This window comes from Rhipicephalus sanguineus, unplaced genomic scaffold (assembly GCF_013339695.2).
Source record: "Rhipicephalus sanguineus isolate Rsan-2018 unplaced genomic scaffold, BIME_Rsan_1.4 Seq12081, whole genome shotgun sequence".
Lineage (NCBI taxonomy): Eukaryota > Metazoa > Arthropoda > Arachnida > Ixodida > Ixodidae > Rhipicephalus > Rhipicephalus sanguineus.
In genome coordinates, this window is record NW_023614490.1 from 36,747 (window position 1) to 59,999 (window position 23,253).

At 46.8% G+C, this 23,253-nt stretch overlaps 1 protein-coding gene across 1 annotated transcript; it reads left to right on the forward strand.

The window, feature by feature from the left end:
- Positions 1-1,609: 1,609 nt before the first annotated feature.
- On the forward strand, positions 1,610-22,150 carry LOC119376451 (ABC transporter G family member 23; the record flags this gene model as incomplete). The annotated part of the gene is made up of 9 exons (XM_049411419.1): positions 1,610-2,520; positions 4,216-4,606; positions 5,375-5,552; positions 6,339-6,517; positions 6,601-6,671; positions 7,889-7,977; positions 15,244-15,392; positions 17,232-17,469; positions 22,064-22,150. Coding segments are annotated over exons 1-9 (2,293 nt in total), but the record flags the coding sequence as incomplete, so codon positions are not given.
- Between the last annotated feature and the right edge of the window lie 1,103 nt (positions 22,151-23,253).

Here is a 23,253-nt window from a genome sequence, read left to right on the forward strand (position 1 = left end):
TCGTTCATCAGGCTATATCGTACTCTATGCTTTTTCACGTCCTTCCTTCGCTGGCGCTTAGCTTCCGCCTCCCTTGCGCGAACATCACGGTTGGCTCGGCGACGACATCGCCGTTCTCGCGTCAGCTCTCCTGACGCTCACGTCGGGTGGCTTCTTCATCGGGAGAACAGAGAGTTCGCCATTCAGAAAGCACAAACTCGTGAACACTGACACTGACACGCTATTTTACACTGCACTGCGTCTCACCGTGTCACCCCATCTGGCACGTTTCTCGAAGGTACACCCCGCGATATCCTCTAGCCCTCGCGTATCGCAGCACGCCCTCTCGCAGCACGGCGCAGCCCTCCCCTTCCTAGCGAGCCTGACTCTCGCCACATTGCAAGGCAAAGGCCACGCGATCAGTTACGCCGACCCCGGACATGACAGCCTCGACTAAGAACAGCTTCGCTGTCGATAATGGGAATAAAGGCATAAAAGGCTAGACAGACTCGGCACGACTAGTGCGAAGCTGCCCTACTAGGGAAGGGGAAAGGCGGCTGCGAGAAGAGTCCGAAGCGACGGAAGCCCTATGCCAAAGACGACGTGCCGGTAGATCTATGAGAGGTGCGAACGCTTGGTTCTGGAGTTTGGACATCCGTTTCGTGACTAACCTAGCTAAAGCCTAGCAACAACCTAGAAGCAACCAGATCAGACTTCAGAATCGTCCCAGTTTCGCTTTTCAAGCCTTGCGCGACTTAGTGCAAGCTTCGCCAAACTTGTTTCTCTGAACTTTTGCAAAGCAATATCCGTTACAAGCACGCAACTTATGTTTATGATATCATCTTCCTGATGGCACTCGCCACAAAAGGGTGTGCCAAGATCGGGAGCAGGGTGTTTAAGGTAAAGACGCGCGAAGCTAAAAAACACTGGAAACTTAGACCAAGAATAACACATCGAATAAATGAAAATACTAAACGAGCAAGCAGTCAGACTATCAGATGGGATTTATGACAAAGATAATGACGGATTTGGAGCCAATCATATGAAGGAAATAAAAAAAAATTGGGGGACGCTTAAGCTTCGCCTTTAAGAGTTAAACGCCATAGCGATATCCTGCCCCTAGTGCGTACTTCGACCACTTAGTGCATACTTCTTAATGTATGTTGCTACTCAAGAAGTTCACATTGTGCATTATTGCAATGATGATTTTTCGCTCACAACCAACGACGCCGACGCTGACACCGACACTGGAATTTCCGCAAAACGAGCTCTTTAACGCTATCGCGTTAATACACTAACAAGGTAATCTTCTTGTTTCACTTGTCAAATCGAACACTGAAGAGCAGACGTCCCTGTTACTATGACCTAATGCCAGTTCTAAATCGAAGGAATCGTCGCGCGTGGGCTTCTTTTGACAAAGAAGAAGAAGGCAGTCGTGCACGCGCGTGGCGCACGTGCCATCGAATCAAGAAGAACGTCCCGCTGTTCGAGCAAGACGTAATCGCTCACGGACTCCGAACCACTGTCTCGACCTGCTTGCCCATCTCGGCGCTGTCTTAAGGTCGTGGCTATAGCTCTTTCTCGTCACAAAGCACCGCTACGACTGCGAAGGTCGTCTCATTCGCTGGTCATGGGTGACCACCTACCCACCGAGCACGACACGCCCACGGAGGGCGCGGCATCGGCGGCGCAGGCCGTTTCGTCAGTCATGCAAAGCGAAGCTCACGCAACCAGTGAGAGCCACGCGGCCGGCGAAGCTCCCGCAGCCATCGTCGCCGTTTCCAATGCCGCACAAACCGACACCGGCTCCAAGCGTTCCGGTGGCAAGACCCCGGCCGTGCAGATCAGGGGACTAGAACTCTGGTACGGCGGCGACACGAACCGGGTGGACATATTCCGCGGCGTCGACATGACCGTGCAGCGCGGCGCCATCTACGCGCTGCTCGGCTCATCGGGCTGCGGCAAGACCACCCTGCTGCGCTGCATCATGGGTCGCAAGCGCTTCCAGGAGGGAACCATCCGCGTGTTCGGCTACAAGCCGGGAACCGAAGGCTCCAAGATACCCGGCGCCAACGTGGGCTACATGCCGCAGGAGGCGGCCCTCTTCGACGCCTTCTCCATCGAGGAGACGATGCACTTCTTCGCGCGCATCTACGACCTGCCGCCGGAGGCGGCCCAGCAGCGTGCGGAGTTCCTCGTCTCCTTCCTGGAACTGCCGGACCCAAAGCGGCTCGTGTCGTACCTGAGCGGCGGCCAGAAGCGGCGCGTCTCCCTGGCCGTGTCGCTGATGCACAACCCGCCGCTGCTGATCTTGGACGAGCCGACCGTCGGCATCGACCCGGTGCTCCGCATGAACATCTGGGAACACATGGTGGCGCTGGCCGAACGGGAGCGCATGTCCATCATCATCACGACGCACTACATCGACGAGGCCCGGCTCGCGTCCGCCGTGGCTTTCTTGCGGCACGGCGTCATCCTGGCCGAAGACCCGCCCGAAGTGCTCATGCGACGACACAACACCGACAACTTGGAAGAGGTGCGGTGAAATTTGTACGCGGCGGTGTATTAGACCCGCGCGAAGGTTACAAGAACTTCGCGGGGGTCATCTGCCTAAACAATATATGATGCAAAAGCCGATATAAATACCAATTATCAATATTTTGAGAGAATAAATTCCAGATACACCAAGGTTTACATGTCGTTGTGCAGCTTTCTACACACTCGACGCGAACATACCAGGCATGCCTCGAGGCGCCCAAGTCTCGCGAGCACCATCTGCAGTCTGTAGACAAAAAGCACAGGCTTGAGAAGAGATGAGCTCGGCACCTGTAAGACGATAGACGTAGTTACACGCGTCTTTTCTTCACAAACTGTTCTCCCTAAAAGAAGCGTTGAACGTTGGTTGGGTCAAGTGTACGAAATGCTGTACAACTAGACACGTAAACTATTTTGACTCTAGAAGCCGCGCATCACCTAAGCCCCACGTGAAATTCAATGTGGGATTCTAAAATTGAGTCATTCCACTCGCTGAAGGTGGACGACCGGCGAAGCTGTTTAGCACAGGAATGATGCGATATTATGTGCGTGCTATGTAGGACACACAGAGAGTATTTTATATCATGTAAACGAGTTATGAATCCTGTTTTATTGTGCAAAAAGGGTTTTGTGAGGAATTGCAAGTTTACAGTATACGGCGTTTTTTTTTCTGGGCTAAGTCGCGGTTGCCATACGTCAGAGGAGTAGAAGCCTCTATCAGGTCTCGATGCCTTTTCCTATTTGCCATTGTAAGCTCACCAATAGGGTGCCAACTATACGCAAGTGCAACTGCGAAGTACCTACTACGCAGCCATAATTCACCATTTTGCAAAGTAGCGAAGTAACCACCGCGCGTGTGTGAGTCAATACGCCCGCCTACGTAGCTGAACACTTTTGCTAATGATCTGGCTGATGATGAATTATGGCCATTTGTAATCGATGGGCAGCTTTAAACCACTGACCCGTTAGGCAGTTTACATGGTCGGATGGCTGGTAAGAGTCTACGCTTCTGTCATGCAATATTACGTATGTAAATGCGACTCCTCGCCCGACATGATGCCTCTATAGAGTCTTTTTCCAACTTGTAGTTGCAAGCACTGGCGTGGCTCTGTGGTATAACACTTTACTACCCCGCAGAATATCTGGGTTTGATTCCGGCTCTAACCCTGATTCAAACACGAAAATTGACCATCGGCGTCAGCATGGGTGATGCAAAAAATCGTCATCAAGTAATGATTTCACCAAATGACGTCATAATGACGTCAAAGATTGCCAAAATTTGTGAAGTCGTCATGAAGTCACGTAATGACGCCATCACACGACATCGTCGCTTGATCAAAGGTGGCCCGATCACGGAGGCAGTCTAAGACCAGGTGAGGTGCAGAGAGCCTGCAATCCCTCCGATCCTGGAGGCAGAGCAAAACCACGTTAGGTGCAGAAAGCTAACGGGGGTGGGCGGGGGAGGATCAATACATCGACTGAGACGATGGCTTTTGTTAAGGGACTCCGTGGTCTTCTTTGCACCCGTCGAGATTTGTCACCACGGACAACGCCTCCAACACTGACACCGCATTTTCTGCGACACGGGCTCTTCAACGCTATCGCGTTAATACAACGTTGCGTAGAAAACGCCACAGGACCAAATCCAGTCAAGAGTATGCGCTCCTCTGTACAGGTGTTCCTCATCTTGGCCACCTCCAGCGAGACGAACAATGCGGCAGGAGGGAACGCGGCGGGCGACGCCTTAGGCGCGAATGACGGAGGCTCCAGCACGCTCTCGTTCATGGCGTCCGTGGCTCGCGTGCGCAGCAGCTTCAGGGCATACGACCGCAAGGACTTGGACCGGTCGCTGGCACGTATCGGTGCCATCTTCTACAAGAACGTGGTGAAGCTGCGTCGCAGCGTGGCGCTGCTGCTGTACAGCTTCCTGCTGCCCTCCATCGAGGTGAGCATCTTCTGCTCCATCGTGGGCAACACCCCGTTCGACCTGCACATCGCCGTCGTCAATGAGGAGCCCGCGCCGACCACGCCCAACGCCAAGCTGTTCAGCCTCGAATTCCTGGCGCACATCGACGGCAGGATCCTACCGCAGGCAAGATGCCCTTCCACTGGACTACTCACTCGAAAAAAATACATAAATAAAATTTGGGGCCGCTACGCACTATTGGTGCGAAGACTATCCCATTAGGGGGGGGGGGGGGGGGGCAAGATTCATTTCACGTGTCCGAAAAAAAACGACGGGCGCAAAAACGGATCAAAACGCAGCGATGACGTGCTTCTCACAAAGGCCTTCCATTGGCTGCCCGGGTAAAGGTGAGGAGTAAAGAGTTCTTCGAATTGATGCAACATCAGGAGTCCTTGGTCGCCATTATCTTCAGAGGAATAACAGACCGCGCGGTGGAGCATGCGTGCTGCACCCACAACGATTAGCCTACCTCTCGCGATACTATGTTTACTAATGATCAACCTATTGAAACAGTTCTTGAATAAATTGGTTATATTATTACAAGTGTTTATATAAAAGTGTACCATGGCGAAAAGAAGTGGGCTGCAGTGCAGCGTTGTCTTACAATCGATACCATCATAGGCGAGCGCAGGGTTACCCTTCAGGGGGGGGGGGGTAAAGGTTCGTCGCGGCGTCCCCCCCCCCTTCCTATTAAGTCAATGTATGGGGCAGACTTCACGCCCCCCTCTTCTTAGGCGACTAGGGGGGGGGGACACAACGCTGCCCCCCCCCCTCTGCGCACGCCTATGGATATCATTCTGCAACGATAGCCATGCATGCGGGGATTCAGCATCGTCAACGTGCATGGATTGCGCGGCATAACACTGATGGAAACATTGAATTTCATTGGTGCAGGTGAAATTCGACAACTTGCAGGCTGCCCTGAACTCCGTGAGAAACGGCGAGACGTACGGCGTCATCCACATGAAGAGCAACATCACCAAGAGCATACGGGAACGCTACTCGCCCACCACCAAGCTCTCCAAGGAACTCGTCGACTTCGCCTCGGTGCACGTCTACCTGGACATGTCCAGTACGTTCTCTCTATACAGTCGAGCACGAGCATGTGTGCCGGAACACGGGAAGCAGCATTGATCGTGGCGGCATCTTCTGACGCTAAGCTTCTAAAGCAAAGATACATAAATTTTCACCCCGCCGCCGTCGCCTTTTCTATTCGGCATTAAGAGGTGCATTTCAGCGCTGTCCATCGACTCGTAAAGAAGGGCTTCGAGTAAGCAAGAACGTTGCGCTGGTTGTGTTGGTGGTTCGTCCAGGAGGCCGATGCAGCTCAGTATATCCCCACAGGAACGTGTGCGATGAAAGGTCGTCGAAAAAGGAATGTAGCCGGCGCCGTCGGTGGAACAAGACCCCGTGACGAAACTTTGGCCCAATCGAAATTCCTTATTCTACGACTCACTTCAAGCATCCATCTTCCTCTGTCTTGTTTTGATGTCTAAAGAGCCGATCTGTCTTGTTTGGCTATCTAGAGTGGCACTCTCTTTCCCTGTTCTCTGTGTCGCCTCTTGTTCCCCAATATACAGGGCAAGGTGCAAGCGCTAAGCATTGCACGGCATTGTTGTAGCCGAGCAAGAATTAAGCACGGCTACAGCATGGTATGCTCGTATGTACCACGTTTATTAAGAACTTATAGTCAGTGAGTATATTACATGAACATCTATGTGTAAGCTCAACTGTGGTTGTTTTGTTCATTAAAAGACTTCTATTTCAAACAACTTCGTGTTCTAAAGCAAAATTGGTGTTACCCATATTGGATGCATATCTGTGCTCTTTAAGAGCACTCTACTGCTCACGCAAAAAGAACACTTTGACTTCATGGCAGCGTCACTTGGCTACAACATCACTAATCACACGCCGCCGGTCACGTGTGTTCCAGATCAGCAAGTCTTCCTGACCATAGACTCGTACCTGAGGTTCTCTCTGGAAATCACGCTGCCGGATTTTCTGCCCAATAAGTTCGCCGCCGCTGATGTCCTTGTGGTGAGTGTGCACGTGACCGGTCTGCAGGAATGGTGGTTTTCACTCCACCCGTGCCTTCACCCTGATTCCTTCTTGGTTCGCAGTTTGAGGATCCCGTCGTTGGCAGCAAGAGTGCAACCTTCAGCGAATTCGTTGCCCCTGGCATGATCCTTACGTGGGTACCTTCACCTCGGTTCAGCGTGGCTATTTTACCATTTATTTTTTTAGCCTTTTTAGACTATCATAGGAAATCCAAAATGAAAACCAACAAACAAAGAAGCCAAGGAAGGTATGAGGGACGTTATACGTACTCTTTTAACTGCATTGCAGTAATTATGATATAAATGTGAAGAAATTAAAGTGGACGCAAAGGCAACTTGCTGCCGGCAGCGACCGAACCTGCAACCTTCGGATAAGGCACCCGATGTTCTACCTATAGGAAATCCAGGAAATTTTTGGGGAAGGTTTAACACACAGCAAGAACTTTTTTCTAACCGAAAAAAAGCATGTAGAAAAGGGTGTTTCAGCTCCACTAGCGTGAAAACTGTGGAATGGCGAAGCATGCAGTGTGCGCCTGTGTTTCCCACAGCAAAATCACTGCTAATAGACAATGAGAGACAGAAGAAAGATTAGACAAAGACCCGCAGTCCGCTTTTAGTTAACGTGCAAGCCGCGAATCTTTATTGTTCAACTACGCACAAGAGAAACCTTTCACCGGTAGTACACTGCAGGTCAAGATCCAGTGCCTATATGTACGCGGTGGCCGGTGAACTAACTAAACGGTGAACGGTTGTGCAGCGCGGGCAGTCAGTTTTTTCAAAAAACTCGCTAGCAGACGCTACCTGCGTCGGCGTTGTCTCTCTCTGGCGAGGGCGCGTTCTCGTTCCTCGCGAGCTGGTAGTTCAGCGTTCATCGCAGAAAGAGCGTTTCCATAGCCAACGCGCGCCTTTCGCTCTCTCTCGCCACACGGCGAGCGCTGAAGCGGTGGCGCCCTCTCTTGCGCTCAAGCAAATGGAGCGGCGACGATGCACACGCGTAAGCAAACGACGATGCGCGATGCACGCCAACACGCCGAGACCCTAAGGTGCTTCGCCCCTAAAAAGCGCAGCCGAAGAAAGTGCTTTGTTTCATTGAACTGAAGGGTTAAGCATGCAGTGGACAAGAAGAAAGAAACAAGAAGCTGTCTTAAACCAGTTCCACAGCACAATGCTATGGCGGGGCTGTTGATCCATGCATCGGTTTTCTGTTTTATTCTTTGCATCTCCTTCCACACAGCGATCATGCTTTTTGTGTTGACCTGATGTCATAATGGCCTTAGCGCGGCGTGCTTTTCTGGTAGCCATACGGAAAAACACCAGGAGTAATCCTAACAATTTAATATCTTCCCCGTAGGATCACGTATTTCATGGCGAGTACCGCGTGCCTCAACACCCTCCTAGAAGAGAAATCCGACGGGCTTCTGGAGAGGTGCATCGTGGCTGGTAAGATTTTCAACCCTGCTACAATGCTGGTATTTCAACCCTTTGTTTGGATGAGCAAATCAATTTCACCGCTATAACGGTTACGGCAACGTAACTGTCTTCAAAACTGTTGTAGTTTCATGTCACTCGTTTTCACGAATGAGGTGAGACAGACAGACAGACAGACAGACAGACAGACAGACAGACAGACAGACAGACAGACAGACAGACAGACAGACAGACAGACAGACAGACAGACAGACAGACAGTAGTAGATAGATAGATAGATAGATAGATAGATAGATAGATAGATAGATAGATATATAGATAGATAGATAGATAGATAGATAGATAGATAGATAGATAGATGATAGATAGATAGATAGATAGGTATAGATAGATAGATAGATAGATAGATAGATAGGAACAAACAAACTCATCTATAGGTAAGTGGGGGGTGGATAGGTAGGTAGGTAGGTAGTGTGGGTGGGTAGGTAGGTAGGTAGGGTAGGTAGGTAGGTAGGTAGGTAGGTAGGTAGGTAGTAGGTAGGTAGGTAGGTAGGTAGGCAGGCAGGTAGGTGAACGGACGGACGAACGAACGAATGACGAACGAACGAACGAATGAATGAATGAATGAATGATGAATGAATGAATGAATGAATGAATGAATGAATGAATGAATGGATGATGGAATGGATGGATGGATGATGGATGGGATGGATGGATGGATGGATGGCAGTGGAATCTCGTTAATACGTTTTTCACCGGAACCGGGAAATAAAACGTATTATGTAAAAGTCGTATTAACCAAAGAGGTTTAAAAAAGGAGGCAAATATGCATACTTCAACAACTCACTTTTATTGAGTAACATTGAAGTAAAGCTGGTCAATTTTCGCTGCACTTTCTTCCCTTCAACGTCTAGGAATAAATTCTTCTGAAAAGTATTCTATTGAAATCACATCATCATCATCAATGGTCGCAGCGCCTGGCAGCCATCTTTTCCCCGCAAAACCGACGCTGCTGCGGCCTCAGCGGCTTTGCAACGTGCAGATCGTGGCTTGTTGGAACGCGGTTTGAGCTACTATACCGAAGAATAAACGTAGGCTTTCTAGATATATCGGCAAAGATCCGCTTTCGCGGTCGTATGATCCAATTCTGGGCAAAAATGTGATCGTATTAGACGCATAAAAATGCGTTATTTCCAAGGGACGTTGGCCGGGAATAAAAAGAAAAACGTGCGGCCGAAAAACGTATTATGCAGAATCGTATCAACTAGATTCCACTGTAATATGCTACAATCAACCATAACACGTTAGCGTAGATTGTGCGCTCACGACTGACTTCTTTCTAGGTGACCAATCCACAGAAACATTTTCATGGCGACCATCACCGCTGACGCACCTCTGCCAGCAAGTGCAAGACCGCCGCTCTCGTCAAAAAATTTTGACATGCTCTTAATTCAATTCAGTTCAGTTCAGTTTTATTCCTTCCAACTAAGTATTACAAGATCACAAATATACAGGCGAGAGTCCCAAAGTAAAAGAACTGTAGTGGGACCCTCGGTTAATTATGCAAACATTGATTGTATTAACTAACACAGCAAATGAACGCAATTATTGGCAAAATCAAAACTTATTAGATAATAGTTCAGACCAATAAAAACATGAAAAAGTACAGAAAAAAAGAAACTCAAGTTACAAGTGAGCCCGAAAAAAAAAAGGCGATGGTACAACAGCCAGTACAGTCATTTGAAGTAGTGATGTCTAAGATAATTTTTAAATACTGCAAGGGAAACACGAGATTTCATAACCGATGGTAAATCATTCCAAAGTGAAATTGCAGTGAACGCAGATGTTTTTTTTTTTTTTTGCCGTAGTTAGTATGAACCATGGGCAACAAGAACACATTCTTATTCTGCAATAGATCATATGACATGAACGGAAGCGTGAGCTTGTGAAGCAGTTTGAGGAAGAAGATGACTATGTTAAACTGGAACAAATAATTAACAGGCAAGTAATTGTAAGAGTGGAGTAACGCGGAGGCATTAGATTGTGCGGAGGTGGAAGTGATAATGCGTATTGCCTCTGACTTTGGATATGTTGAATTGATGACAAGTCACAAGCGTACGTGTTGCCTCATGAAGCGATACCGTAGTTCATGTGACTATGAATGAAAGCAAAGTACAGCGCTAGCAGAGCCTCGCGAGAAAAAAAAAGGTGCGAGTTTTGATTAATGCGCGGATGCCAAACGAAGTCTTCTGATGGCGGAAGTGACAGCGAAATGTAAGGTTAGGGTCAAGGTGTATGCCAATTAAAGTGACATCATCGCAAGCGGGTATACAGGGATGCTTTCATTTGGGCCAGTTGGTGCAAACTTGTAACTTCATTCATGGCTGCGCTAAAAACACGGACAACACAAGAGACGTACACAGGACGGGCGCAAACTACCAACTTTATTACTGAACGCCAAAGTAAACCTATATATTAACCTATATATGGTGTTGAGGCCTATTTTATTAACAAGAAATCTGACCATTGCGTAAGCATGCCTTCTTTGACATTGCTCCAAAAAGAGCTGCAATTTTTAGACGGCTTTGTCTGAATGACACACGGTGTCCTGGTTTTTTACTTCCAATTTTTAGTTTTATCGGCCTTGTGGTTCTGTCAATTCTTTGCTTGTTAATTGTTTGACCATATCATGACCATGCTTCAAAGATAGCCCCAGGGGGGTGTGTTGCTAATCGGTCACGAAGGGGCGTAAAAGAGAGCACGTGATGAGATTCGTGCATATATAGGTTTACTTTGGCGTTCAGTAATAAAGCTGGTAGTTTGCGCCCGTCCTGTGTACGTCTCTTATGTTGTCCGTGTTATTAGCGCAGCCATGAATCAATTTACAAGGGTATGCAGGGTGTTTTTTTTAGACAATACAGATTTTTTTTATAAAAATCCTATGACAGTAAGGCTCCTGTCGTTTTCGCACACGAACTCCACATGGAGTCAAGGCGGTAATACAATGCCGCAGTTGAAATGACACTGTTGTTACTAATTAACAAAAAAAAACTCGTTAATAATTTTTTTAATTATTGACTTCAGGGCAGGTGTCTATATAACAAAGTTGTAATACGTGCTAATTGATGGCATACCTATTTTTTAGAAATCGCAAAATTAGGACGTAGCTCGAGATATTGGTCATTGAATTTCATGGGCGAAATCGAAACTGATCGCACAAGGCGCGCACGAAGCGCGACCGTTCTACTACGTCAGACCGGAACTACCCGTCACAAGGGAGTGACGAAACTTGAATGACTGCGCGCCGCGCCCGTATGTTTTCGTGAAAATGTGCAAGTCATTTCACATGTGTCCGTGCATCGCCTTACTTTTGCGCGTAGTGTTTGGTGATTATCTGTTTCTTTCGAGCTGTGTTTCTAGCAGAAGGGACACCGAGGATGATGTCAAATCATGGAAATATGGTTCGGATGATACAAAACCGTAGAACGAGCCCCGATCGTAGTCAGGTGTTGATCAGTACGTTACGCTTTCTGACACATTGATTTTTTTACTCCGATTGAAATGTCGTGAGGATGTTGTCACTATTATATCTTTATTTTACAGCGAAAGCTGTTATGAGATCACTTCACCGGCCGTTTTTGGTGCCGTAGTTGTCCGCCGCCGCCGCCGCCGGTGTCCGTAAACAGTATCGCTCGAAATAAGAAAAAAAACGAAATAAGAAAAAATTCCAGGATGGAACGAGGTTCGAACCTGGGTCCTCTGCGTGGGAGCCCAGTATTCAACCTCTGAGCCATGCCGGTGCTTGAAACTGCTTTGCAAAAAGGTCCTATACAGGCTTCATGTCGGGAAGGAACCACATTAGCATATGCAATATAGCGTTGTAGGAGAGTAAAATAACCACCAAGCGTCGCACAACGCGAATTCTGCAACCAGGCGTCACACAATGCGAATTGCGCAACGAATAGGTTGTTGAATGCTTCCAACCCATTACAAAGGGCTCTGCCATAATTCTTCATCGTCATCAGGCACAGCATCAACAAAGTGCGCATAATGCCTTATATGCGTTTAGCAGGTACCAACGCTCTCCGTAGAATGACGAAAAATGGCACAGTGCTTGCTGCCCTACTTCTCAAAAATTACAATGATTTATAGCGTAGTGGGTTCTTCGCAAGTGCACTTGTATTGGTTGCCAAGGATAAGGAAGCCCATAAGCGCATGATCCACTTCCTCGGGGTCTCAATAAAATTACAATGATTTATAGCGTAGTGGGTTCCTTGCAAGTGCACTTGTATTTGTTGCCAAGGAAGCCCATAAGCGCATGATCCATTTCCTCGGGGCCTCAGTAAAGTTCTCCCCCCCCCCCCCGTATCTCTCCCACGTCAACGTATGTTATACAGCATGACGGGAGAGGAAATAGCGACCGGGCGTCACCCAATGCAAAAACATAACTGGTGGGCCGTTTAGAGATTCCAACCCATTACAGAGGGCTGAGCCATAATTCTTCATTGTCATCAGTCGTCGCGTCAACACAGTGCAGATAATGCCTTACAGACGTGTAGCTGGTGCCTCGCTTCTCCGCACAATGACGAATAATGGCTTAGTAGGTGATTCCCAACTTCATAAAAATTGTGATTTATGGCGTAGTGGGTACCTTTCTAGTGTACTTGTTTTGTAGCCCCAAAAGAGCTTGACGGGCTCTAGAAACGCCGCTCTTCCAGCTTTCGCTGTGACTGTGCTGCGGTTTCAGCGCAGGCCTGGCGTTTTTTAGTGTCTCAACAGTATATCGTAAAAATTTTGTGACATAACTTTAACGAATAGAGAGTATGTTCAGCCCAAGAAGGCTACCCGGCCGTGACCTCAGAGTAGTGTTGCGCAGTGAAGCGATATGTGTAACCAGGTAAATCGGTGTTTTGGGCATCTTTTTCGCCGCGGAAGTAATAAACAGGATTTGTGTTAACAAAAATGAGTGTGCGTGGTTGCAAATCCTGTAGAAGCAGTCTTATGTCAAAGATGATGGTTCTTGGGAAATGGTCACGGCCGCAGAGATGGTGAATTTCATTTGCCTGCTGATCTATATGGGCATCGTCGAGCTTCCACGACTACACCTCCCCAAAACAAGTACATTCAGAACAAGTCCTACCGAGTGACGAAGCGGAGAAAATACACAAAGTGCTAAGAGGACAAGAAACTTGACGAATGGACAAACAATTTTTTTAGATCTTAGAGTTTTCAGACATGGTTCCACTTATTTCGATAATGTCAGACATTGAAATGTGAAGACTTTTTTGTAGCTTACAAGTTTAGAATATTTTTATTGTGCGCGGTGAAGCCATGCTTTAGGATGTTTTTGGCGCCGTGTTCAGTGCTACCTTTTGGTATCTGTTTTTTTTTTCTATACGCCGCTATTTAGCATAATTTTCCAAAAATACCAATGGCTCAATAGCAAATTTATTCCTCGTCTCAATTATGTTTATTGTATTGCTGTGTTTGAAAAATTTGTAGAGGAAAAAATATAACCGTTAAAGGCCAACTCCGGCGATTTTTGACCATGTAAAAGTAATGGTGCTTTTATGTTCCTGAGACTCCTGTCACTAATCCGACAGCAGAAATACTCGGCAAATTTGACAATAATTTTAAGTAAGCAAAAAGCGCAACACGAGACCGAAACGCAACCGAGCAGTCCTGTCTTCGCGTGACGTATAAGTCGGCAAAAACTGGAAATCGTGCAAGGCATGCCGGTCCCGCCAGCGCGTAGTATGAAAGTTGCGAAAACGGCAAAGAGCAGACGCTCAGGGGAAAGGTGACCCCGTTGCAACAGCCGTACCATGTCTGCGACTGACCGTGCTACATGCACAAGCTCCTAGGGGCTGTCGCACAATGACAGCTGCGGTTCGGACGCATTTGGAGGCCACCTAAAATCGCCATTCCCTTCGATGAAATAGAACACACCTGTTTAGTTATTTGCTTGCCTGGTTGCGCCTTCCACCGCCAGATGGAGCCACATGTCCAGGCGGCTCAAGTCTGTGGGGCCACGATCGGGTCAAATGCTATCGCTGAGAAGTTTGTGGACTAGCTAAAGCTATAGTTCACTATAGGTGGTATTCAGCCCCGAGCAACCCTGTTCTCCCGCAGCATACCCGCACGGCATGCCGGGAAGGCACTGCTTCCGGGTGTTCTGCGCCGCCATATCTGAGGCCGTGCCCCCCATGTGTGCCTCTGCGCGATACGCGAGTTAAGCCGTTTTTTGCGCCGCCACCCAAAATCACGGTTAATTGCGCCGTATTTGGGTACAGCAATCGCACAAAATCGGAGAGTGACACGCGTGAGAACGCAAAAACGGTTAAATTTTATTCGTTGCCGAACGTTATTCGCGGTCAATGTAGCCGTGCTCTGGAGGTCTCGGCGAAGCGTCGTGACGAATGTTTCAGCCGCCTTCACCGCGCTCCAAAGGCTTTGTGGTAAGCGCCTGAGAGTGGTTTACCTGCGAATAGAAACTCAGTTGAGTTCATATTCTGACAGCTGTGTATAAAAAAGGAGAAAAGCCGCGAACGAAACACGAAAAAAAAAAATCGCGTTGACACAGTAAATGCATTCAGATTCTGCCGCACTGCACTGGCGAAAACATCTGCGAAAAGCATGACACGGTAAAGTACTCAACGTTAGACTGTCCATATTTACACATGCGCGGTAAATTGCGAGCTAAAATGTGACGCACATGCTTTTGTTTTTCTCGCTAAAGTGGACTTTGGCTGCGAGTTTTGTACACTTGCATCAAAACACAGGTGACTTGCAACCTTGGTCTCGTTAAATAATTTAACGCCCTAGAGATACATTTTCATCGCGATCGATCAAAGCTGTAGGTGAGTCAATCACGTCGAAATCTAAATCTCGTTCGCACTCGACTGCAATCGAAAGTACCCCACGTAGCGGTGCTTTTACATGCATTACTTCGCAAGCGCTGTTAACACCGCTGCTTCAACCAGGTTCGTAGAGAATCGCACTGTCATCAAATTGTTTGGTACGCTCACCCTTCGCGCTCACAGCTGAAATTTAAGTTCAACGCTAAAGATTATCTTACCTTTGCGCGCACAACGACGCAGTCGCCGTAACTTTTCAGCGAGGGCTCCTGGACAAACCCACTCTTCCAAAGATTTCTTGGCTTTCAGTTGTTCATGCGTCACAAAACTGGTAGCGTGCACCAAGTAGTCCTTGATGTCTGAAAGTTCCACCTCCGGTACGAGTGCAATCTCGAATGAGGCTTAATTCCTTGCTCGTCAGAACAGCTGGTCAGAATGAGTGGGTCAACGCCACCGCTGAGAGCCACTTTGTCCGTGTATCGTTGTATCGCATCGGCGTCCAATTTCTCGGCGTACACGCTCAAGCGAGACGAGTGCTCATCGCCCATGGCTGCAGCAGCTTCACAACCGGTAAATTCAATACTTTTTGAGCCAAATAAATTAAAGCAAGAGGAATGTGGAGCAAATACAGCTTGTAGGCAGCGCACGGTGAGTGCACCGGTCGGGACGGACGGCCTTCAAAAATGGCGGTCGCACGGTTGCCAGCACAGCCGGCGCACTTTCCGCTATCGCTTCCGCCAACCTGACGTCGCGTGAATACAACCTATACTAAAGCTCTTAATATTGCTATGGGAACAGTGCATAACTTTGGCAATAGCGGCGTTTAGCATCGCGCTGGTAGGGCCGAAGGAATTTAATATAAGCCAAGTACGGCCCGGTCACGGTGCACGGTATACGTTACAGAAAGTGTTTCCGAACGGTAATGTTCACGCATGTGCACTCCTCAGCTGCTGCCGTATTACCGCACTTTCCGTGCGGTAAACCGGCCCTGCTAGCTAAAACACTCTAATATAATATTAAAGACGCAGGGTAATGATTAGGTGCGAATGTTTTGTGACTGCCAAGGTAATTATACAGGGAATTGTCTGCAGCCCACAACGAAACACCACTTGCCGCCCATCGCACGCAAGCCCACAAGGAACCGAAATTCGCACGCCCAGCCAACGAAGCGCTGGCCAAACGCACACGATTGTTGCCTTGTGGATAGCAGACGCTGTAGTGACACCTCGGTTTCGTCATTTCCGGTTTGCCAAAAATGACGTCATGCTCACAATGTTGCCAATAATTCTGGGAAGCAAGTTGGAGAGGGTCAGGGCAATCAATAAAATTCATTTGTAATGAACCTGCGTATCTCTCCAGCCTGTAATTAGGCATAAATGACGGGAACGTGAAAAGGAACGTACCTAGCGAATGTGTAACTCATACGCTTTTTAAGCTAGATCATTCAATCTTTCCTCTAATATAGAAATCTGTTGAGCAAATGTTTTGTATATCTCAGATTAATTCTCGTTTTCTTTTTTTTTTTTTTTGCTTTCATGTTGGGGGCATAAGATCAAAAATGTTCAATAAATCTTGGTTTTCATAAATATTCTTTCATATTATACCTTAACATGAAGTTTTCGAAGTAGTACCATTAGAAATTACAATCACTTATAGCTTGATAGTGACATACAATATTACACTTGATCTATCATGTTATTCATAATAAAAAAATAATTACTAAAACATACAAAATGTGACCAATTTTCCCACGGTCACGGAAGCGTTAATGGGCTGACGTTTAGTTTTTTTGTGCGTGTTTTATGTGTTGTGCGGGTACTTATATCTTTTCCTACATTATACAATACGTGTGTTAGTCGAGACAGCCATCAAAAATAAGGAGCAAAATTTATTTAGTGCTGCTTCAGGCTCAAGCATGGAATTGATTGGCGACCAATCAGTTTTACTGATGGATTCAACAAAGGTATCCGCATTAAACACTGAAGAGTAGTGGTCACTATCGTTTTAGGGCATATTAGTAGGAAATGTAAGAAAAATTGGGAAATGATCGGTTATGTCGGCATCATCAACCCCGGGACAAAGCGATGGTGATATGTCTGACAATACGTGATCAATGAGCGTACCGTTTCCATGAGACCCTAATCTAGCCTAATATGTACATTTAGTTAAGCTCAGTGACGCAAAACGATGTTTTAAGCGTTTGGCTGTTGTGGTCCGCGTACACACGTTAAAACTTAACGTTTGCACAATAGCAGTTACACGAGGACTACCCCGTTCTTTTTCAGCAACCATGCACTAGCTGTTTAGCTTAAAGTCCCTAGATTTTTCCCTGTCTTAGTAAAAAGGACAAATCTAGGGACTTTAGTTTAGCTGTTTCCGTGTCTATTTTGCCGCCCCATATGTTACAAGGTACAATCGCGGAGGAACTCACCGCTGGCACTCCGCCGGCACGCGCTGTGGTCTGTTGCAGGTGTCCGCTCGTTCGAAGTGGTGCTCGCCCACGTCAGCTCGCAGATATTCATCATCGTGGTGCAAGACTTGCTCCTGCTCTTCGTTGCGTTCGTCATCTTCGAGTTGCCTTCGCGCGGACCCATTTACGCCGTGATCATTATCACGCTGCTGCAGGGAATCTGCGGCATGATGTTTGGTAAGTGTGGCCACTTGCATAGTTGCTTTTTTATTGGGATAACAATCATACATGGACACTCCAGTAGCGGTGCAGAACTATCGATGGTACTATCAATACTATCGATAGCTGAGTCACTATCGTACTATCGATGGTAAAAAATACTATCGATAGCGCTATCGATAGTAAGTTCGGTGGTACTATCGATAGTATAAAATCAACAGCGCGAACTCACTGCAGCGTAAACTTGATTCCCCGCGCGCGTGGTACATAGTGGAGCCGGAGGAGTAGGCTAAAGGGCAAGAAAGTTGACATGCTTGTGTTCTTCACCCGAGTGCTTTGCTGACACGTGATCATAAAGTCAAACTATTCAGCTGTAGTGGAAAGGAAGCCGTTACATGTGGTGGAACTGCGCGGCTTCAAATTTATCATACATTTCATGATTTCAAAATAAAAAATTATCAAGAACTAAGTTTGTTAATTGTCAGGCGTAACAGGTTGCTTTTGAATGCGAAATTATTGATGGACACATCCCGCCATTTTTACTACGGAAATAACTTATTTCTCTCGCCAACAATTGGTCATAAATTAAGCGAAGCTGATAGCAGGCTATCGCAAATATTATGGCAATATGGCCGGCCAGCAACAGCATCATTATTCACACCACTATCTATAGTATTCTCACGTGGTTGTGACGCTCAAGAATGCTGCAGCAAGACTGGGAAATACGAAGCTCTTCATTTGGGTGAACTTGTGCCCAGAAAATCAAAACTCAAATTACAAGCGATAAACGCTGCGCACTGATAGCGGCGAGAACAGTCGTCGGCCGTCTAGTAATCTGATAACCGGCGGAACGCGTTATATATATTTCATACATTAGTCATCGAACCTTCCAACGTTATCGCTGGTGCTCGCGTAAGCTCTCCAATGAACTTGACTATTCGCGTCCGCGGCGCGTAATCTTTGATGTCAAACAATCGCGAAGCTTCTCAAACATTGCGGCGCGGTCTGCGTCAAGCGTTGCTAACAGTCTTTGTGGGTGCAACCCAAATACATCAAAACATAGCAATAAACACTCGTAGCAGTAACTATAGTAATATTACCGATGGCATTACCGATTGCACTATCGATAGTTTGTTTACATTATCGATAGTTAAAAAAAAACTACCGATGCTATCGATAGTCACTTTACTGATAGTTCTTCATCACTACACCCCAGGCACATTTTTGCCGTCGCCGTGAGGTTCCGTATAAAGTCCAAGGGCGACAACATCGCCCCGCGAGCCTCATGTTTTATATGCGAGTGAAAGCGTGCGAAGGAAGCCGACGATTGCCGCTCAGAGAGAAAGCGCGCTGGCCGTCTTCCGTCGCGCGAAAAGCCCATGGGAGATCCCGGAAAGAGGGGGTGCTGCGTGACCACGGCAGGCAATGCGTGCTTTGAGCGGCCGAACGCGGTCGCGTGCGCCTTATCTTGACAGGGATCAGCATACGGCTCATACCTTTGTGCGTGATGTGTTCTCACCGCTCGGTCAGGTTGAAGCAATAGACAGCACGAAGGCCGCTTTGCTCATTGCAGCGGCCGCGTTTCTTTTCTGTAATCGTATAAAATGTGTCCGTAAATATTATCTGCCCATTTGCTGTTCAGTGCGTACACTGTGCTCAGGCATTCTTTTTGGTGGCGCTGTTATCATGTTAAAAGCGCGGCGACCAAGCTGCGTCGTGTCATACGTCGTATTGCCGTGAGATGGAATAAATTGCTTTCGAATATCCGCGTTTTCATTCTAACACCTTACGTCAGCGTTTTGTCGAGTTACACCAGGACGAATGCCAAAGAAGTCAGCTCCTAGCCCTATACTTCGTATAACATTTTGATTTGTTGCTATCGCATTCAATGCTTCGCGGCGAAACTGTGACATTTTTCATGATTTAAAGAGACATCAGCGACGATCCACACGGGCGGCAAGCGGAAGCAGCAAAATTGGAACGACGCGACATACAATCGCAGTGATAGCTCCGCAAGCCGATCCCGAAACAGAAGCAACTAAAGTGTCCAAGATCTGCAAGCGTTCAGCAAGCGCGCGACTGAAGTTCACGAAGTGCGAAGTTCACGGACAGCGCAATTGTGGCTGGTCACGATCGCGCTTGAATGCCGGAGTACGAACACTCCGGTACTATTGCTATTTGGGCCATTGCAAAGCAGCTGCGTAAAGCATTCTTCCAAACGTCGTCACGTTGTTTCGCTTCCCCGGCAGTCGAAGAGGCTGCTATTACTGAAACTGGTGTGATCCTGTTTTATTTAGGATCTTTAATGGAACGAGGGTCGCAGCGCTATCCCAAAGGCTCAAAGGGGCATACACGAATGCGTGAGGCAAACTTATCCGCACTCTATAGCTGTCCTGAAAGGAAGCTGGCTTTCAAGTGCCCGTCCACCGAAGTCACCGTGAAAGCTTTGAACTTATATACGCCTCAGTCAGCTGACAGCTGCCTACGGTATACCCTCTCCGCTTGCGAATTCTATGAACGATTACAGCAGCGTTGCAGTAATGACTTGTGTCGGCTTTCGTAGTGTGCCTGCATGCTATTGATATTTCAACACTGTCGCATAGTACGGATTCGGTTTTATGTTACAAATTCTCGCGAGGGCGAGAACGATGATTGAGCACCTTCACGAAGCCGGAATTCAACGCGCGTTTAAAAACAGATGGTAAAATTAAACGGCCACATTAAAGATTTGATTCCGCTCATGACACATAAGCAGGCGTGTTATTTAAATATTAACAATTGCGTCGAGAAGTATACTTTATTCACTTTACTGAATGTTAATTTAATAAGGCACATTGTGCAACAACAGTGAAGATGTGACAGCACTATACGTACCGACATGCACTGGCAGCGTATGCCGTTGCATACACCGATGGTATGCGATACAGCCGACATGACAGGAATGGATTCTGCACAGAAGTTCTTGCCGCACAACGCGAGGTGAACGAACGACTACGTGGCCTTATGGTGGCCCACTGCAGTATTTTTTATTGTAGCTCATCTAACTTATGTAAAGTTACATATTACTGAAACCCTATATTACTGAAACGATGCAGGAGTAGCTCGTTAGGCGTCACTGTAAAAAAATTGTCTCAGTTTAAAAAAAATTGCAGGTAAATCGTTTCTGGAGACATTTCGTCAATAAAAACAACTGAATTCCGTGGACGGAAGCTTCGTTACTTCTGCCTCCGCTTTCGCTAGTACAGCATTCCTCTGTTATTTTGTACACAGCATGTTATACTTTGAATAAAGCAGGCCTCCGTTAATATGTATTACTACAGTCTGCCTCCGTTGCATTGAACACAGCACGCCTCGGTTATTTTGTACACTGCATTTCTGAACTAAGCAAACTTGCGCTAATATTAATACAAAGTGCATCCCTTGTTTTGATCGCATCATGCCTCCGTTATTTTGTACAGAGCACGTTATGGTATTTTGAACACAACAGCTCTTTGTACATATTTGAAGTTTGAAGTTTATTCATCATCATTCCAAGCATACGTCTCTTATCCAGTGGCTCACTGGGAAGGGGTGGCGAAAAGGCAACCGAATGTCTGACAATGCACAACACTTCTGTGTAGAGCATAAATACATAAATTCAATACAATGAAAATACATTAAGTACAGATATACAACGAAAAAAAAAGCAAAGAGCGGACAAAGAAGAAAAAACAAATAATTAGACACCTATAAATGCACTTTTTACGCACAAAAAAAGTTTTTTTATTTTAACAAAAGCCGTGGCTGTGAACAGTTGTGAACAAAAAGTTGTGGACAAGTGAACAGGATCATGCTCGACTTGAACGAATTTAAGACACAGTGCATTTCCAAAAAAGATCACGAGATGCAACAAACATGTCGTGTTTTAAGCGTGAGTTGATAAGCGTGTATCTTTTTTTTTTGAAAATTGCTGGTGATCGACCTTCATTCACTGTGCTGATGGCCATGCTGTTTGAGTTAAGAAACGAAGGAATAAGTTGTGTTAGCTTTTGCCTACCGTAGTTGGTCCGAATACTCTCACTGTAATAGATGGTTTTTCTAAAACTATACGCTTGTGGTTTACGAGAGCAAGCATCCTTAATGTATCTGCGTTCGATGTGATTTGATCGTAGATGACTGTCGCTAGCTTTTTAGAAAAGATATTTTCAAACTATAAGATGCCAGGCTTATGAAAAATAATGCAGTATGCCTCCTTTGCTATGAACACAGCATGCCCCGCTAATTATGGTACAGCAAATCTGCGTTATTTACGAATGCATTATTAGACGGCTCCGTACAACGGTCCGCCTGTACGCAGACAATTTCGTTTGTGTTTTCGTACTTGTAAGTGCTGCTCACCCGTTTATTTTTTTTTACCAGGGGTGTTTTTGCCTGGATACTATATAAAATTTGTTTTGTTGTACATGACACCTTCATTTGCAAATAAACACAGCCTTTAATGGTTATGAGCCAGCATAGCATATCGCATTTTGTCCAGCTGAAATCATTACGTAGAACGAAACATACGATCGCCGATACGTGGTTTCTCATCACTCTCATGATGCTCGTAATCGGCGGTCGTTTTCGTTTGCAGGACTCCTTATCTCGTCCTTGTTCGATGATGCCGACGCGGCCACGATGGTCGCCGTCGGTGCCAACTACCCGGCCATGATGATCAGCGGTGCGTATCCATTGCAGCACGGACCATTGGCCTTAGCAGCTTACGCGACTCTTAATATAACGCGGCCATTGAAGACTTTCCGCCAAGTAGTGGCTGCAGGCTATTTCGCTCATTCCTCCGCATTTCTTAGATGGGGTCCTTACATGTTTGCCTTCTTAATTTGTTGTCTTCAAGACCAAACATCGACATGTTTCATATATCAGCTGGAACGAATATATCTTGAAACGATTGTTATTTCTGATAAACGAGTGTGACTTCATTACTACTCATTATTACTCACTATATATATATCAGAGCGGGCTCTCGAATCGAACCGTAGAAGTACAGCGCCATAACCCAAGAAAAACCACAGCGGATAACATCAGTACCTTGGCGCATAATAATTAAATACTAGTGGAAGTTTAACTCAATAATCGACGTATAGCTTAGCGATTAAAGTACTGCCCTGCTAAGCTTGAGGACGCGGGTTCGATACCCGGTTAGGGTGGCCTCATTTAGATGGGGGCGAAATGTCAAGAACATCCGTGTACTTAGGTTTACGTGCGCGTTAAAGAATCTCAGGTCGTCAAAATAAATCGGCAGTCTTCAACTACCGCAGGCCTCACAATCATGTCGTGGTTTTGACATGTAAAACAACATTTTCTCTTTCTTAGTTATTCAGCCGCGTGTCTTGAAAAATTCGATAACACCAGGTGTCGCTGGAGCCAACGTTGCCACAAGCGTCCGGACTTGTCATCTTCGAGGCTGCAACTTGTAGACAGCCTTGAAGAAGACAGGTGCGCTTGTCGAAACGTATACGCTCCAGTGACCCCCCTGTTCATGAATGTTTCATCTCTTCACGCTTCCACTTTCCCTTGAACTTCTGCTTCCTCTTTATTAATAGTGTGTTTTTACATTTCAAGTATAACGTTCCTGTCCGCACAATCTGCCTGAAGTTATTATCACTCCACATGCGTTTGTTTTGTCCTGTATATATGACCGGCGTCTCTATGCCTCGTCGCGCAGGCATCCTCTGGCCCCCTGGAGGGTATTCCGATGGCGGTGCGCGTCGTCAGCTACGTTCTGCCGCTGACACTGCCGGCCGACGCGTTCCGCAGCGTCAT